We start from the raw sequence: 17830 nt of genomic DNA on the forward strand, positions 1-17830 counted from the left end.
CGTATTTTTGGTAAAAAAAATTGTAATAAGCGTATATTGATTGGTTTGCGTAAAAGTTATAGCGTCTACAAAATATGGGAAAGATTTATGGCATTTTTATTATTATTATTCTTTTACTAGTAATGGCGGCGATCTGTGATTTTTATCGGGACTGCAACATTACGGCGGACACTTTTTTGAAACCATTGACAATTATACAGCGATCAATGCTACAAAAATGCATTGATTACTGTGTAAATGTCACTGTCAGTTAAGGGATTAACACTAGGGGGCGATCAAGGGGTTAATTGTGTTCCCTAGTGTAGGTTCTAACTGTAGGGGGAGGGGACTGACTAGGAGGAGACAGAGATCGGTGTTCATACACAGTATGAACACACAATCTGTCTCCTCTCCCCTGAAAGAACTGGGATCTGTGTGTTTACACACACAGATCCCAGTTCCTGCTCTGTCACGACGAGCGATCGTGGGAGCCCGGCCATCATCGCGCCCGCTGGGCACTCGCATTGGTGTTGGGCACATGCTGCTAGGAGCACATGCCCCTAGTGGCCAAGAGGTGGAGAGATATAACATAACATCGTTTTGGCTGGTCGGCAAGCGGTTAAAAAAATAAAAATACAAGGCTTCTCCTGAATGGCAGGGGTGCAGGAGCGAGAGAAATCCTCTGTGTTTAGTGTACAGAGGGGAAGTAATTAATGGTTCATTGTATGTAGCATAGGTAACAATGCTCAATTACAGCTTTATCATCTGCCACACACGAGGTAGCATCTGTAAAATGTATTTCAGCCAAGCTGGTCCAAAGTAATCTAATTCCTGGAGTTATTCTTTAAATTTACAGCTGAACTGCAGACAGATGTAAAACACTTAAGTTAATGTAGCTCATTAAATGTATTTTTTTTTTAATGCAACCGGAATAACTATGAGGATTTGACTTGACATATGTCTCTTATAGCCCGAGTACAGCAGAGCTCAAACTGGGAGAGTGAGAAGCAGAAAAAGGAGCCAACCAGATGTGCTGCAGTTCTCATGTGCTAACAAGGAACATGCTGATAGGCTAACAAATCAGAGTGACAGAGGTGAGCTCATCAGTCTGCAGCTTCTCCTTTACTGTTCAGTCACAATCTGGGGGAGAGGACGAGACGCACAACTGCTGCAGAGAAAGATCAGGCCACCTACCCTGCCAGAAAGGGCTATGCTGTGTGACAAAGCTGTTTAAATCTCAGGACAGGATGGATGGAAATACAAATTTAATGACATGTAGAATGTCTCCCATTTGTGTATTTCATCTGTGTATTAAGGCCTCATGCACACGAGACGCAGGTGAAAACTCTGCTCAAAAAAAGCTGAAACGCGCATTTTGCCACGTTTGCATGCCGCGTTTAGCTGTGTTTAGCCGCGTTTGCGTTTATAAGCGTTTATAAAGATAACATCATGTAGACCCTCCCCAAGCTCTCAAAGCATGTTTTTTTTAACTATTTCTGCTATTTTGATCAGAGTGAGCAGCAGCAGCATAGAGAGCTGTTGTACACTTGCATTTGCCTCTCTTTCTGTGGTATATATTTTGAAATGGATCCCATATTGAATATATGTCAGGAAATGCTCCTGATGTTGCTCTTGATGAGACAGCAACTTCGTCGCAAATTTCGTGAGAGGTCCAGAGTCAGAGCTCGTCGATATTGGACCCATCCGTTCATGGGACAGCGAATGTCTGTTGGATATTTCACAAACATGTATGTGCAGCTGCGTACCTACCCTGACAAGTCGGGTTACAAAATGTCATTCTCTGATGCAGAAGTGCATGACATTTTGCGACCCGATTTTGGGGCCCCCTATCTCGGGGTCACTTGGTGATAGGAACCTCAAATTTGGATATGTTGTAGTGCTAGTTCCACAGTGTCAGCATACCGAATTTGGGGTTATTGGCAATAAGTGGCCCCAAGATATGGGCCCCCAAAGTCGGGTCGCAAAATGTCATTCTCAGATCATATTTCTGAGTTTTCAGGTCCAAAAAATTGGGTTCCTTTAAAAACGCTTAGAAACGCAAACGCAGCTAAACGCAGGTGCTGCGTTTTACCGCGTTTTGCATCTGAAACTTTGAAATTTTTGCGTCTGAACCCATTTTTTTTGCTTCTGGAAAAACGACTGCATAAAAACGGCAAAAAACGAGACTGTGTGCATGGACACATAGGATAACATTGAATGAGTTCAAACTGCATCTGAACACGCGTTTAACAGCGTCTTGTGTGCATGAAGCCTAAATGTATTCCTGGAGTTCAGTTTTACACCAAATCATGCTGAGTATTATAGAGTTAAGCAGGTAGAATTACTGTAAACAGTACTGTGTGTCTGGTACACACACAATCATTGTAACAATATAAAAGAAACCGTTCCATATTAACCTCACCTAGCAACATCCACCTAACACAACTTCTGCTAAAGGACAGGGATGTTATTTGTTGAAACAATGTCTAAAAGGTAGGACTGATGGAAACACACACACACACACACACACACGATCTTTTGCACACGGGGCTGTCCATCTGCAGAACATCTCCCAGAGTTTTAGTGCACCGGGAAAGTCAGGTACTGGTGTTTAGGGCCCTGTGCATTCAGGAATGAAGATCCAGAAGATAGAAGAACTGTGTTTTAGACCCTCGCCCTGAAACTCACAGAGCCATAAACATTAGTACCACTCAATACAGCATACAGCCCCATCCAGCTGCCCCTCACCGGAGCACTAAAAGGCTGGGAGGGGCACACTGAGGCTAGAAGTCCCTGTGTCCAAAGAACCAACAATTAAAGTAAAGGAAATCACTCATCCTCTAATTGACTGCTGAACATATCAATGCTGAGATCTAAGTGGGTCAATGTTTTTTAGAACAGTTCCCGAGCTCAATATGTAACCTATAATTAAGTTAAAGACAATGTGTCTCAAGACAAAATACTGTACCTGGGTGGGAAGCTTCATATAGAACACGGGTCTCCATACTTTCTAAACGAAGGGCCAGTTTGCTGTCCTTCAGACTTTAAGGGAGCCAGACTGTGGCCATTGGGAATAGAAATTGTCCTGGCGTCAGTAGGAGTAAAAAGTGCATCTTTGGCATTAGGGGGAGAAATAGTGGCACATTGTTGATGCCAGTAATAGGAATTATGCCCTATTGGTGGTGTCAGTGGGAGGAATACTCTCCATTGTTGGTGTCAATAGAAGAATTAGTACCCCATTGTTGGTGTCAGTGGGAGGAATAGTGTCTTGCATTAGTGGGAGAAAAAGTGCCCCAAGGGCCGGATAAAGGCAAGCAAGGGCCGTAGAAGCTCTCAATTCATGACTTCCAAACTGTATATCAGTTTAGTGAGGTTCAACTCATTTAGTTTTATTGCATATATACAGTATCTCACAAAAGTGAGTACACCCCTCACATTTTTGTAAATATTTTATTATATCTTTTCATGTTCCTCTCATTCAGGGCTGCTGTTAGAAATCATAGGGCCTCATACAGCCTATATGACAGGGCCCTCACCCCATATAAAAAGGGGCTTCGGTCATAGGTGTTCGCCAGTCAGGATTAACTAGGACAACTCCCTGTCCCCCTTCCCCTGTCATGCCTTTTTTATGTGATAGGACCCCCCCCCTTTTTTTTTATAATAGAAAGGGTGGGGGGAAATGGATAACATTTGTTGAAAGTAAATGATTATTCAGCCTGAGGCGTAGGGGCTGGGCCGTCTTTGAAGTATTCTGTATTTTGATGTAAGATTAATAAAAGTATTCATCAGTTTATGTTTAAAAAATTGTATATTTGTAATGGCCGGTGGGGGGACCGGAGGGAGGGTCTTCTCCCTTATCTTACCTTGTCCCCTACCCTTCATCCCCTCCCTTCCCCTCTTTCCTCCGGGACTTTTCCATCCCCACTTGAATGCTCCTCCTACCTCTCTTCCTCTTTCCTTTCCCCTCTTTTTTTCTAACACTGACTCTGGCTCCTGCCTTTTTTTAGGGTTCTTGGACCCGTGGGTCAAACCTGGATACATGCTTATCACTGATAACTTCAAACTGTTATTATGGGAAACACAAATCGCTCCTCCACCTCCACTTGTTTCTCTAGTTGGGAGTGCGGAGGCCTCGGCCGACACTTTAGAGCATTTAAGTTTCCAGTTGGTATCAATGGGCTGAGATTGGTCCCCCCTTGTTTACATAATTGTGTTGTCCCCTGCGTGGGAGTATGCAAACTGTTACCACACTGTTATTTCTTTATACTGTTATGTTTCCAGCATAAATAAAGAATTTACAAAAAAAAAAAAATTGTATATTTGTATTTTGTTAAAACCAAGAATTAACCCTCAGCTGTTATTCATCCGATTCAGTGGTCTGGCTTATTTGTAATAGTTTTGTTTAAATTGCCTACTGCCTAAAATCCCATAACATTAGATATAATAAAAACAGGTTTGCGATTCCTGAAAATATTTTTAAAATGTACTTATATGAAAAAATATGTAAAAAAATATGTCATACTTACAAAAACATCTTCTGTTATATTAGGAGGCCCTGGAAAATGAATATATATAAAAAAAAAAGTGAGCATTATAACATGAATAAAATTGTTGCTTATATCATTGGCCTGCTGGAAAATAAAATATAGCAATTAAGTATATTATGTGCACAGCATAGTAAGTATACATGCCTCTACTACATTGTATACCACACAACATGAAGAGGCAGAACCTACACCTAACCAGCATTGTTAGGATGTTTAAGCTAGCCGTGCATTGTTATGCCCTGTACACACAAGCGGAATTTCCAAGAAAAGTCAGACGGGATCGTTTCATTGTATATTCCGACCGTGTGTATACCCCATCGGACTTTTTTACGTTGAAAATTTCGATTAACCTAGAAAGAGAACATGTTCTAAATTTTTCTGACGGAACCAATTCCTATTGGGAAAACTCGTCTGTATGCTGTTCCGAAGTACCAAAAATTGCTCTGAAGCAAGTACGAGACGGAAGCTATTGGCTACTGCCTATTGAACTTCCTTTTTCTAGTCCCGTTGTATGTGTTGTACATCACTGCGTTCTTGATGGTCGAAATTTGGTGTGAACGCAAGGCAGTTTCCGCGGTACTCCGTTGGAATAACCTTCAGAGTTTATTCCGACGGGAAAACCAGTTATGTGTACAGGGCATTCAGCTTCTCTTGTTTAGCCATGCAGGGAGAAATTAATCGATTCTTCCATTCACGCTAAATAACGTGGAATGGAGAATCCTTACTATTGTGTTCAGCAGCTGCGGCACCCGCAGCTGTCTGAATGTCTGAATAGTGACTGCATCTGATTGGCTGCAGTCACTATTTGTCTGTAGATTAGTCAACTTTTGTGGAGCCGGCTGCTGCCGACAGGACCACCCTTAGCTTGTTTTGTCAGATTCAGAATTAATTGGTCAAAATTTGAGCCGTGTATTGCCAGCTTCACAGAAGGGTGATCTGTCTTGTAAAACATGCCATACATGCAAAGACTTCTTTTGTTTAGCCAGCAGGTTGAATGAAAGAAATCTTACAGGTTCCTCCATCCAAGCTAAACATCACATATGGGTGATTCTCACCTGCCACAGGTGACACCCGTGGCTGTCAAAATACCCAAACAATGACTACAGATGATTGGCTGCAATCGCTGTCCTGCTAGCAGCATCTTTGGAGCGGTGAAGGAGCAGTGTATTCACCGCTCCTTCCCCGATCCTACCCATTGAAATCAATGAGGCAGCGTGGCTATACCACCAGCAAAGCACTGCTGAAGCGGGGCTTTGCGGGTGGTTTTAACCCTTTTTCGGCTGCTAGCGGGGGTTAAAACTGCCCCGCTAGTGGCCCAAATAGCGCCACTTTACTGCCGACGCCCGCACCGCCCCAGTGTGAAAGGGCCTTAGGGAGATTCACCCTCTCCATTTGTTGTGTATACTATTATCACTGAAGGTGAAAGTGAAAGAAAATTCCAAATTTCAGTTGTCACTAGAACAGGAGTAGGTGACCTTGGTGACAGCCATGGATTTTCTTTCACTTCCTTGGTCGACTATGGGACAGGAAGTGAAAGGCAATATCCTTAATGGGACACAGATGAAAAAAATATTTGACACTGGGTTATGACCCTCCATTATACTATCCAAAATAGAAAAGTTGAGCCTTTCATTTTACTTTAAGTGTGCATTCACACTTGTGAATGCTCCCGCAGTCCAATTACTGCCTGTATGAAGAAAAGGCATCCTCGCAGGATGGTACTGTGGATACAGATATAATAAGAGGCTACCACATCCTCGATAATAGACAATTTAGAAAAAGTGGACTCTAGATGAACGTTTTAGGCACCACAACACACACAGTCATCTAAAAGTAAAAAGCTATAAAAAATAAGGGGTGTTTTCAATCAATCAGTCCAAGGACATTCCTTCCATCCCCTATGGATGATATGTTTCTTTTCTTCCCCTTTCTTTGACAGCACATTTTGATACACTGAAGTTACCACTCCCAAGTTGGAGCACCAATACAGGGCTTTATAGCCCATTAGGGCATATGAATACCTGATCCCTCAGTGGATAGTTTGATTGAAAACACCCCTTATGTTTATAGCCATGAGCTGCTTTTTGAGGTGAAGTGCCCCATACAGCTGTTTGGTGCCCCATATAGGCTCTATCCTGGGACCGGTTAAACATGATGTCGGGTTGGACTTGATGGTCTTTTTTCAACCTCACCTACTATGTAATACTATGTAATGTAATACTATGTAATGATTATTTTCCCTTTCTTTTGCCTTCCCCTATTCCCTCTTTTGGTGGATCAGACATCCCATATTTCCCTCTATGGCTATGAATACTTACCTCAAACTCCTGAAGAAGCATGTGAGTGCGAAACATGTAGAGCTTTGAGCTTCTCTACCCTCTACATCAACCTACACCAGGCCTACCTACATATTAATGACTACATTTGTACAAGTCCTATGCAAAGTTACAGTTTGGCCTATTAGTGGTTATGGTGATATCCATGTGGTCGTTATACTAGCATATGATGTTAGGAATTTTAACCTCACTTTGTTTGTCATTTTAGATTTTTTTTTTATCAATAAACTCTTTACTTTTAGATGACTGTGTGTGTTGTGGTGCCTAAAAAGTTAATCTAGAGTCCATTTTACTAAATCGTCAATTACTGCCTGTGTCCAGGGCCGCAAGTCACGCAAGTGGGTGCAATTAGCTGTGGGAGCAAGCCGGCAGCCTCCCATTGCTCCCAACTCTGCTGGGGTTCTTGCATGTAATCAGACTGCAGGGGCATTTGCATGTGTGAATGCACCTTAAGGATACATGCCACGGCTCAGATAGTAATTTGAGAATCTGGGAACCCATGAGGATTTCTATCCCACAGAAGGCTCTATGTAGGGCACTTTTCACTCATTGCACATCTAAAGACATAATAAAGCCACTTATTTCTAGCCTCTGCCAGTTGTCATATGTGGACAGTGGGTCTGATTTATAGAAAATGTGACTAATCAATAACAGGGTGATTACCTAATATAAGCCATTGGGTTTTAGGTTTCATTTCCTTATCTGCACAAGAACATATCACTCTGGATGGAATAGGCTACACATTATGGATTTGTTCTCATAAATCAGCTCCTCTCTATCTAAATTAAAATTTGGTGCTTAAGGGATACCTGTACCAAGCTAAAAAAAGGGGGGCACTGCTGACCTCTCCTGGAAATGCTTGCTGCCTGGATGTCATGCTGAATTGATAGTTTTAGAACTCATAGCTACTAGAACAACTAGGCAAATCAGAAATTCCATCTTTGTTGATCTGCGTGGTTGTATCAATGCTGTGTCTCAGAGACAACAAGCATTTTCAGAAGGATATTTACAATGCAACCTCTGCATTTTATAGTTTTACTTTAAAGTTTATATTAGATTGTAAATTCTTCCACCCACCCTCCTAAACTCTCTTGTCTTAAATTGCATTGTAACAGTACTGCCTTCCTTATATTATAAAGCGCTGTGGAAACTGTTGGTACTATATAAATCCTGAATAAAAATTATAATAATAATCTATAATCTGTAAATCATGCTTTTTTTTTCTTAGATTAGTGTAGCACCCTGATGTCTATGCAGGCTTGCGCCTACATTTACCTGCCAGGTGTAGTTGCCTTGGCTCATTGTTAGGGATCAATTGAATTCACCCTAAGTCTGGAATTTCTGCAGTTCTCTCTTCTGCCGCTAGGTGCCCTGGTACCTGGTGAGATTAGATAAGAAAAGGGCAAAGCAAGGACAGATTAGGAGTATATGGGGTATCTCAGCCAATGGTTAGGGGTTTTCTTAAATCCCTTGGCCTGTTGGGAGAACCTATTTGGATGGAGTCAGGTGATCAGGGTTCTGTGCAAGACAGAGTTTGGGCTCATCCTGGGCACATCTGGCTGCTAGGCTGTCTGAGGGGCTATCCAGAAGCAAGAGAGCAGCATAGGGTTGGGATTGCGGCTTGCAGTCCAACCAGAAGTGATGGTTCTGCCAGCTGGAAAACTTGTCATGGTTAGAGGTAGAGGGGAAGCTGTGGCCACTAAGGGACCAACTACCTTCTTACCAGGGACCACAGTGAGTAGCTGAAGCAAGTCCCGGAGCAGTATTCTCACCAACTGGGGATGGTGAAGAATTGGGAAAGCAGGTGTCAAGCCAGGGACCTACCCAGTGGAGGTGATGCTTGTAGAGCAGCCTTGTGTGTCAAGCCAGGGACTGAACAGGTCAGTGGGGTGAAGCATGAGAAGTATCTGTGAGTGCCAAGTAGGGATGAGCTTCGTGTTCGAGTCGAACATACGTTCGAGTCGAACATACGTTCGACTCGAACATCGGCTGTTCGCCCGTTCGGCGAATTCCGAACGTTATGGGCCGTTCGCGCCAAATTCGTGTAGCGCTCACGGCCCACAATGCACTGCGTCATCGCAGTGCATTGCTGGCTCATGATTGGCCAAGCATGCACTGTGACCCCGCATGCTTGGCCAATCACAGCGCCAGCAGCAAGGAGAGCCATGATTGGCCATAGGCAGGATGCCTGTGGCCAATCATAGCTCAGGCTGTGTAGTACACGCCCCACACTATATAAGGCCACCAGCGCAGCGGCCTAGTGTAGTGTGTTGGCGTCTGAAGCAGTTAGTGGGTGTTCTGTGTACCTTCAACACAGTACACACCGATCGTTTTCGGCCGATTTTCGATCTTGCTGTTGTGTAGTGGTTGTTGTCTGTGTGCCCTGACCGCAGTATACACCGCTATATTCACCTCACCTATATAGCTAGTGATCTATCTTTTATAATAGAGCTTGCAGTCAGTAGTGTTAGGAGCTTGTGCGTGCTGTCTGCGTGCTCTGTACCCAGTACACACCGCTATATCCACCTACATAGCTCTTCTCTATTTGAGCACACTTGCCATCTGCAGGAGTTATTGGAAGTTGTGTGTGCCTCCAGCACAGCACAGTATACATCTGTATATACCCCTTTATCTCTGGTGTTCTATAAAAAAGGCATCTGCAGGAGTTAGTGGGTTTTTTGTGCCTCCAGCACAATATACACCTGTATCTACCCTTTATTGCTGTTCTCTAATAGAGCCATCTGCAGGGCTTAGTGGGTGTTGTGTGACTCAATTACAGTATACCCCTTTATCTCTGGTGTTCTATAATAAAGGCATCTGCAGGAGTTAGTGGGTGTTGTGTGACTCCAGCACAATATACACCTGTATCTACCGTTTATTTCTGTTCTCTAATAGAGCCATCTGCAGGGCTTAGTGGGTGTTGTGTGACTCCATTACACTGCTGTTTTGCCCAACTCCCTTCAGGCCATTACCATGTCTGGAAGGCCAGCAAGGAGAGGCAGACAGGCGCGAGCCGATAAAAGAGGGCAAGCAGGCTCTGTGTCTAGAGACAACAGTGCTGGTCGTGGACGCGATGCATTGTCATCAGCACGTGGCCATGGGACACGCTTGTCCTTCTTTTCGGCAGCTGGACATGTTGAACCGCAACATGCCAATGACTTGGTAGAGTGGATGACCAAGCCCTCTTCATCCTCCTCATCCTCTCTCACCCAGTCTCAGGGTAGTAGCAAAGCAGCTGCCAACGCATCGTCTTCCATCCTCTCAATGTCATCATCAGTGACTCCTTCCCTAGACCCACCACGTCCTCCTGAGGAGTCTCCTGAACTCTTTGAGCACAGTGTTGGGTACATGCTCCAGGAGGATGCCCAGTGTTTTGTGGGCTCTGATGATGACACTCAGCTAGAAGAAGGCAGTAGCGTGAGCGCAGAGAGAGGGGATGCTCAAGAAGGACAGCAATCTGGCAGTCATGTTCCACAAGCTGCAGCATACTGCCAGGTTTGCTACAGCGATGAAGAGGGAGGGGATGATGAGGGCACTGACTCCATGTGGGTGCCTGGAAGGAGAGAGGAGGAGGAGGAGGAGGAGGAGGAGGCACATGTCCAACGAGGCAGGATGCCCTCCAGGAGCCAGCTTAGGGGCAGCACACCGACTGAATCACACCGCAGAGCTCCGCCTGTACAGGGCGCTGCCTCTGCGCGTTATTCTAAAAGTTCTTTGGTGTGGGCCTTTTTTGAGACGAGAGCATCAGATCACACCGCTGCTATTTGCAAACATATGTCTCAAGCGTATCTCGCGTGGTCAAAACATCAGCCGCTTGGGCACCACATGCTTGACCAGACATATGTTGACCTGCCATGCAGCTCGTTGGCAAGCGTACCTCAAAGACCCACACCAAAGACCAAAGCGGACCTCTCCTTGCTCCTCATCAGCTGGCATCTCCAACCCCACTAGACCTTCAGTCCTCTCTGAAACCTGCTCTGAGAGGAATGAAGGTGTAGAATTAGGTGTGTCACAGCCAAGTGCTTCCGGGAACTCTGCTAGCGGTACACCCACGTCCGATTATAGCAGGCAAATGTCCCTGCCCCAGCTGCTGGACCGGCGAAAGAAGTTCACTCCCAGCCATCCACATGCCCAGCGGTTGAATGCTAGCTTGGCTAAATTGCTAGCACTTCAACTGCTGCCTTTTCAGTTGGTAGACTCGGCCCCCTTCCGTGAGTTTGTACAATGTGCGGTTCCTCAGTGGCAGGTCCCCAAACGCCACTTTTTCTCACGGAAGGCGATTCCGGCTCTCTACCGGCATGTGGAAGGCAATGTCCTTACCTCGCTGGACAGGGCGGTCAGCGGTAAGGTGCATATTACCGCTGACTCATGGTCCAGCAGGCATGGACAGGGATGTTACCTGTCTTTCACGGCCCATTGGGTCACTCTTCTGGCAGCTGGGAAGGATGCAGGACAAGGTGCAGTAGTGTTGGAGGTTGTTCCGCCACCACGCCTCCAAAATGCTACTATTGGTTGTGACACACCTCTCTCCTCCACCCCCTCCTCTTCTTCTTCCTCCATGGCCTCTTCCAGTGCTCTGTCCTCAGAACCAGCGGTGCTCCGTAGGCGTTCCAGGGGCTACGCAAGTACGCGGGCAAAACGATGCCATGCCGTGCTTGCGCTGGTTTGTTTGGGGGACAGGAGCCACACTGGGGCGGATGTTTTGTCAGCTCTGCAGGGGCAGGCCGAGAGGTGGTTGACGCCACGCCAGATTAAGCCAGGAATGGTGGTTTGTGACAATGGCACCAACCTCCTCTCCGCCCTCCGACAGGGACAACTGACCCATGTGCCCTGTGTAGCTCACGTCCTTAACCTGGTGGTGCAGCGGTTCTTGGGCGGGTACCCCGGCTTACAGGGTGTCCTGAAGCAGGCCAGGAAAGTCTGTGTGCATTTCCGCCGATCATTTAATGCCTGTGCTCGGCTGGCTGAGCTCCAAAAGGAGTTGAACCTGCCCAAGAACCGCCTTATATATGACATGCCCACCAGATGGAACTCAACGTTGACCATGCTGCAGCGGCTGCACACACAGCAGAGGGCCATCAATGAGTACCTGTGCGACTACGGCACCAGGACAGGGTCAGGGGAGCTTGGTTTTTTCTCACCACGCCAGTGGGGCATGATCAGGGATGCATGCACTGTCCTGTCACCGTTTGAGGAGGCCACAAGGATGGTGAGCAGTGACAGTGCATGCATCAGTGGCACTGTACCTCTTGTCCACCTCTTGGAGCATACGCTGCGTGGAATAATGGACAGGGCACTTGAGGCAGAACAGAGGCAGGAAGAGGAGGACTTCCTTGCCTCTCAAGGCCCCCTTTATCCAGACAGTGTTCCTGCTGTGCCACCCTTCACACAGGAAGAGGATGAGGAGGAGGAAGAGGATGATTGTGTCAGCATGGAGGTGGAGGCTGGCACTCAGCAGCAGCAGCAGCAGCAGCAGCAGCAGCAGCAGCAGCAGCAGTCTTGTAGGGATGATTTACAGTCCCAAGAAGCACGTGGACTTGTACGTGGCTGGGAGGAGGTAGCTGCGGATCATGTTGTCCTTAGTGACCCAGAGGACTCCGGACCAAATGCCTCAGCTAACCTACGCTGCATGGCCTCCCTGATCCTGCAAAGCCTGCGGAAGGATCCTTGTATTCTTCGGATCAAGGAGAGGGACCATTACTGGCTGGCCACTCTCCTTGATCCACGGTACAAGGGTAAGGTTGCCGACCTTATCTTGCCATCACAGAGGGAGCAGAGGATGAGACATCTCCGGGAGGCCTTGCAGAAAGGTCTGTGCAACGCGTTCCCAGAGACTGGGAGGTTACAAACTCCTGGTCCTGGACAACGTGTTGCTGAGGCATCGGTCAGAAGGAGCGGTGGAGAAGGTGGCCGTCTGACTGATGCTTTCAGACAATTTTTTAGTCCGCAGCCCCAAGGTATGATCGGTTCCAGCACCCATCGCCAGTGTCTGATTTACATGGTGCAGGAATACCTAGGGGCAAGGTCAGACTTGGACACCTTTCCCACCGAAAATCCTCTGGCTTACTGGGTCTTGAGGATGGATCACTGGCCAGAGCTTGCACAGTATGCAATTGAGCTACTGGCCTGTCCTGCATCCAGCGTTCTTTCGGAACGCACCTTCAGTGCTGCTGGTGGCTTTGTTACCGATCACAGGGTGCGCCTGTCCACCGAATCAGTTGATCGACTGATCTTCATCAAGATGAATCAGTCTTGGATCACCCACAGCTACCAAGCACCTGAAGCTGATGTAACAGAATAATTTTTTTTGAAATATCACATCCCTTCAAGACTGCCTATGCTGATGCTGAGTGACTGTCCTGTTATGTTGATTGTCTATCCTCTTCCTCCTCCGCTGATATGTTGGAAGAACATTTCTGGTTCTGGGTGATGCCATCAGCCCAATTTTTCTGCCCCTGTTTAACAGGGGCGTTTAAGTACATATTTTGATGCAATGCTTTGCAGCAGGGCTAATTCCTGCAATCAAACAAGAGTATATGGGAGAGGTTGCATTGTCGTGGCACCAGCACCAGTGCCTAAGGCCCAATTTTTCTGCCCCTGTTTAACAGGGGCGTTTAAGTACAATTTTTGATGCAATGCTTTGCAGCAGGGCTAATTCCTGCAATAATACAAGAGTATATGGAAGAGGTTGCAGTGTGGTGGCACCAGCACCAGTGCCTAAGGCCCAATTTTTCTGCCCCTGTTTAACAGGGGCGTTTAATTACAATTTTTGATGCAATGCTTTGCAGCAGGGCTAATTCCTGCAATAAAACTAGAGTATATGGCAGAGGTTGCAGTGTGGTGGCACCAGCACCAGTGCCTAAGGCCCAATTTTTCTGCCCCTGTTTAACAGGGGCGTTTAAGTACAATTTTTGATGCAATGCTTTGCAGCAGGGCTAATTCCTGCAATAAAACTAGAGTATATGGAAGAGGTTGCAGTGTGGTTGCACCAGCACCAGTGCCTAAGGCCCAATTTTTCTGCCCCTGTTTAACAGGGGCGTTTAATTACAATTTTTGATGCAATGCTTTGCAGCAGGGCTAATTCCTGCAATAAAACTAGAGTATATGGCAGAGGTTGCAGTGTGGTGGCACCAGCACCAGTGCCTAAGGCCCAATTTTTCTGCTCCTGTTTAACAGGGGCGTTTAAGTACAATTTTTGATGCAATGCTTTGCAGCAGGGCTAATTCCTGCAATAAAACTAGAGTATATGGAAGAGGTTGCAGTGTGGTGGCACCAGCACCAGTGCCTAAGGCCCAATTTTTCTGCCCCTGTTTAACAGGGGGGTTTAATTACAATTTTTGATGCAATGCTTTGCAGCAGGGCTAATTCCTGCAATAAAACTAGAGTATATGGCAGAGGTTGCAGTGTGGTGGCACCAGCACCAGTGCCTAAGGCCCAATTTTTCTGCTCCTGTTTAACAGGGGCGTTTAAGTACAATTTTTGATGCAATGCTTTGCAGCAGGACTAATTCCTGCAATAAAACTAGAGTATATGGGAGAGGTTGCAGTGTGATGGCACCAGTGCCTAAAGCCAAATTTTTCTGCCCCTGTTTAACAAGGGCGTTTAATTACAATTTTTGATGCAATGCTTTGTAGCAGGGCTAATTCCTGCAATAAAACTAGAGTATATGGGAGAGGTTGCAGTGTGGTGGCACCAGCACCAGTGTCTAAGGCCAAATTTTTCTGCCCCTGTTTAACAGGGACATGTAATTACAATTCTTGATATAATATTTCACAGGAGGGCCCCTTCCTGTGCCCACCCAGAGTAACGGTGAGGACTTATAGTGTTGTGGCACCAGCACCACAACCACCAAAGGTCAATTTTTCTACCACTGTTCAACAATGGCATGTAATTACAATTCTTGATATAATCGTTCACAGCAGGGCGCTCCAGCGCCCACCAAGAGTCACTTTGAGGGCTTACAATGCTGTGGCAAAACCAACACCTTGTTCCGCCATTTCTGTAGAGCATATAGGGCAGGCCCCTACTTTCAAACATCCAACTTACAAACATCTCCTACTTGCAAACGGAAGGAGACAACAGCAAGTGAGATGAAAAAAGATGGACGACAAAACTAATTATACAGGGGTGATAACCCTTCCTATGTTTTCCAAAAAGCTTAAAAATAGTTTTTTTGACTGGAGCTACACTTTAAAAATGTACCAGTTGAAAATTACAAACAGATTCAACTTAACACAACAAACCTACACAGTCCCTGTCTTGTTTGCACCACCTGTATACTGCTGTTCTGAGTATATAGGGCCTGGGGGCCACACGCATTTCCTTTTTTTAATATGGGTACAGGGTTCCCCTTAATATGCGTACAAGACCCAAATAGGCTGGTAATGGGCATGGAGGGCTACCCATGCCATTTTTCTCAATGATTTTCAACCATATTGCAGGAACCAGATATAACATTAAAACCGCAAGCAGTTTTAAATGGTGTTATTTCCGTTTAATGTCATTTTGTACAGGGACTGTTCTAAACACGGGAAACACGTGGCACTTCACAGGCATACTACAGACACCCCCCAGGCACCATATTTAAAGGAATATTTCACTTTTTTTTTTCACTTTAATCATCAATAAAATCAGTGCTCCCGCCAAAACGTCCATTTTTAAAAACATTTTAGGCATTGACCCATGTCCCCTGGGGCAGGAGCCAGGTCCCCAAACCCTTTTTAGGACAGTATCTTGCATATTAGCCGTTAAAATTAGCACTTTTAATTTCGAACGTTCGAGTCCCATAGACTTCAATGGGGTTCTAACGTTCGTACGAATTTGGGGTCCGTTCGAAAGTTCTGGTGCGAACCGAACCAGGGAGTGTTCGGCTCATCCCTAGTGCCAAGCTAGGAACCCAGCAAAGAAGCGAGGGTGACACTTGAGGAAGATACTTAAGTGAAGATTGGAGAGCTCAAGGGATTCGGTGGCAGTGAATGAGCAAGTCTAGTGAGAGAGACTGGGAGCTCAGTGTGTTAAGAACCTACAAGAAGTGACTGTAGAGAAAGTAAAGGAGTTCATTACAACTTGTGTTGGGAACTGTTCTAAGACTGTTGCCATAGGAGACAGCATCCCTACACATGCAGATGTGGTGTCTTGCTGGATGCCTTTCCCTGCATGGCTGTCTACCTGTAGAAGTCTTTGAATCTGCTAATTAACATTGCAACTACCTAAGGGTGTCCTGGCCCTAACCCTTTCTCCCACAGTTCTGTTCAAGAGAAATAAAATATCTTTGCATTCAAGAAGTGTCTGGCACCCAGGATTCTACCTTGCATTACACCCACTATGCCTTACAACCCACTCTATACAAAAGGATTAGATCCTCCAGAGCAACTCTTGGCTCTGGAGATTCTCATTAGACTAAAGGAGGCCTGAGACCTTGCTACATAGGATATAATATGGAATCGCTAGGACAAGTTTTTATTGCTGTCTGTGTCTCCATTGGGGAGATTCACTTCTCTATTATTACTGGTTATCATTGTCATGAAAGAATGTGAGGGAATCATTCAACATTTTAGAGTTGTCCCCAGAACAAAAGGTATGGGGAAATCTTCCAATGGGGACACTTGTCTAAGCCCACGTACACACGGTCTGAGATTTTGCCAACCAAATCTGTCGGATTTTGCCCGTCGGATTTAGTCAAACGGATTGTGTCCGAAACTGTTGCATACACATGGGCCAAGTTGGCGAAAAATCAGATCTTTCAGAACGTGATGACGTAATTTCGTTACGATGGGACTACATTCAGGCTAGTAGCCAATAGCTTTGATGTAGGAATTTGATCTGAGCATGCGTGGCACTTGGTCCGATCAAAATGCTCTACACATGATCGGATTAGGTCCGTCCGGCCCAGTTGGTCAGGAAATATTTCCAACATGTTGGAAAATTGGGTCGGACGGAGATTCGGACGGAATCAGTCCGATGCATACCACACACAGTCGGATTATCTGACGACACGGTCCGATAAGACCCATTCCGACAGATTCTCAGACCGTGTGTACAAGGGCTAAGAGAGGAATTGCCCTCACTTTTGGGAGACTTCCTGTTGCATCTGTATGAGAGGAAGTGAAGGAGAATTTCCCCCAGTCTTACACAGACAGCAAAGAAGAAACAGACAGGGGTTTTAACACTTTACACCCTACTTTATACAAAACTAGAAAAAAAGTTTTGGCTATACATGCCCACTTTTCCCTGCAATAATCTAATATTTATATTACTGTATCAATCAATTTTTGGATTCCATTATAGAAATAATTTTTGTATCTAACTGTTTTTTAGCCTGCGGTTCTCCAATTGTTGTGGGACTACAAGTCCTAGCATGCCCTACCAGCATCTGGATGGTAATTGAAGCACCACAACAGCTGGTGATCATAGGCAATACAAGACAGGCATTCGATGTGTCGTGGTGGTGAGTGCGGATCTCTCCTACCTGTTGCCAGCCTCTTGTGTCCCATGATGAGTGACGGAGAGCTCAGTCCTTTCATGCAGTGATTGGCAAGTCAGGCAGCATAGTGAGGGTGCTTGTCCTGATCTCTATGGAGCAGAGAGTGTAACTGGATTGCTGTGCCGTCTTGCTGGGTGTGTGTATGACTTGATGTTGCTATGGAGTCGCCCAGAAGTGTCATGAATAGTGAGAGCTCTTCTCCACCCACAACTTTCCTGAAAGCACAGCTAATGTCCCAGCAGGTTGCAAGCTCTGTGCTGTCTGTCTTTGGGGATTGCTGAATAGAGAGGAGGGAGCAAGATTGCAAATATTTACTAGTAATGTTGGTGCTCATCTCTACTAGTACTCTGTCCCTGGAATTCATTAAGAGTGTTGTAGATAAACTCTAGAAGTATGTTGTGGGGTGCTTTTAGACCCAAAGTCGCAGGACATGTGAAATGCCATGTATCTCTATCAGAACTGTTCCAATTGACATTACTGAAGTC

The 17830-nt window shown here is 45.7% G+C and overlaps 1 protein-coding gene across 1 annotated transcript in view; it reads right to left on the bottom strand.

Moving 5' to 3' along the window:
• RGS22 (regulator of G protein signaling 22) overlaps positions 1-17503 on the bottom strand; it is a 151095-nt gene extending 133592 nt beyond the window's left edge. The window contains exons 1-2 of the mRNA XM_077493099.1: positions 17331-17503; positions 4506-4534 (exon numbers count right to left, since the gene is read on the bottom strand). Coding sequence (XP_077349225.1) covers positions 4506-4534; positions 17331-17385 — 84 coding nt within the window. The 5' untranslated portion in view covers positions 17386-17503. The remainder of the gene's footprint in view (positions 1-4505; positions 4535-17330) is intronic.
• Positions 17504-17830: the final 327 nt, after the last annotated feature.

Source organism: Lithobates pipiens, unplaced genomic scaffold (genome assembly GCF_037356315.1).
Source record: "Lithobates pipiens isolate NorthernLeopardFrog02 unplaced genomic scaffold, aLitPip1_a1.2 Scaffold_19, whole genome shotgun sequence".
In the NCBI taxonomy this organism is placed as follows: domain Eukaryota; kingdom Metazoa; phylum Chordata; class Amphibia; order Anura; family Ranidae; genus Lithobates; species Lithobates pipiens.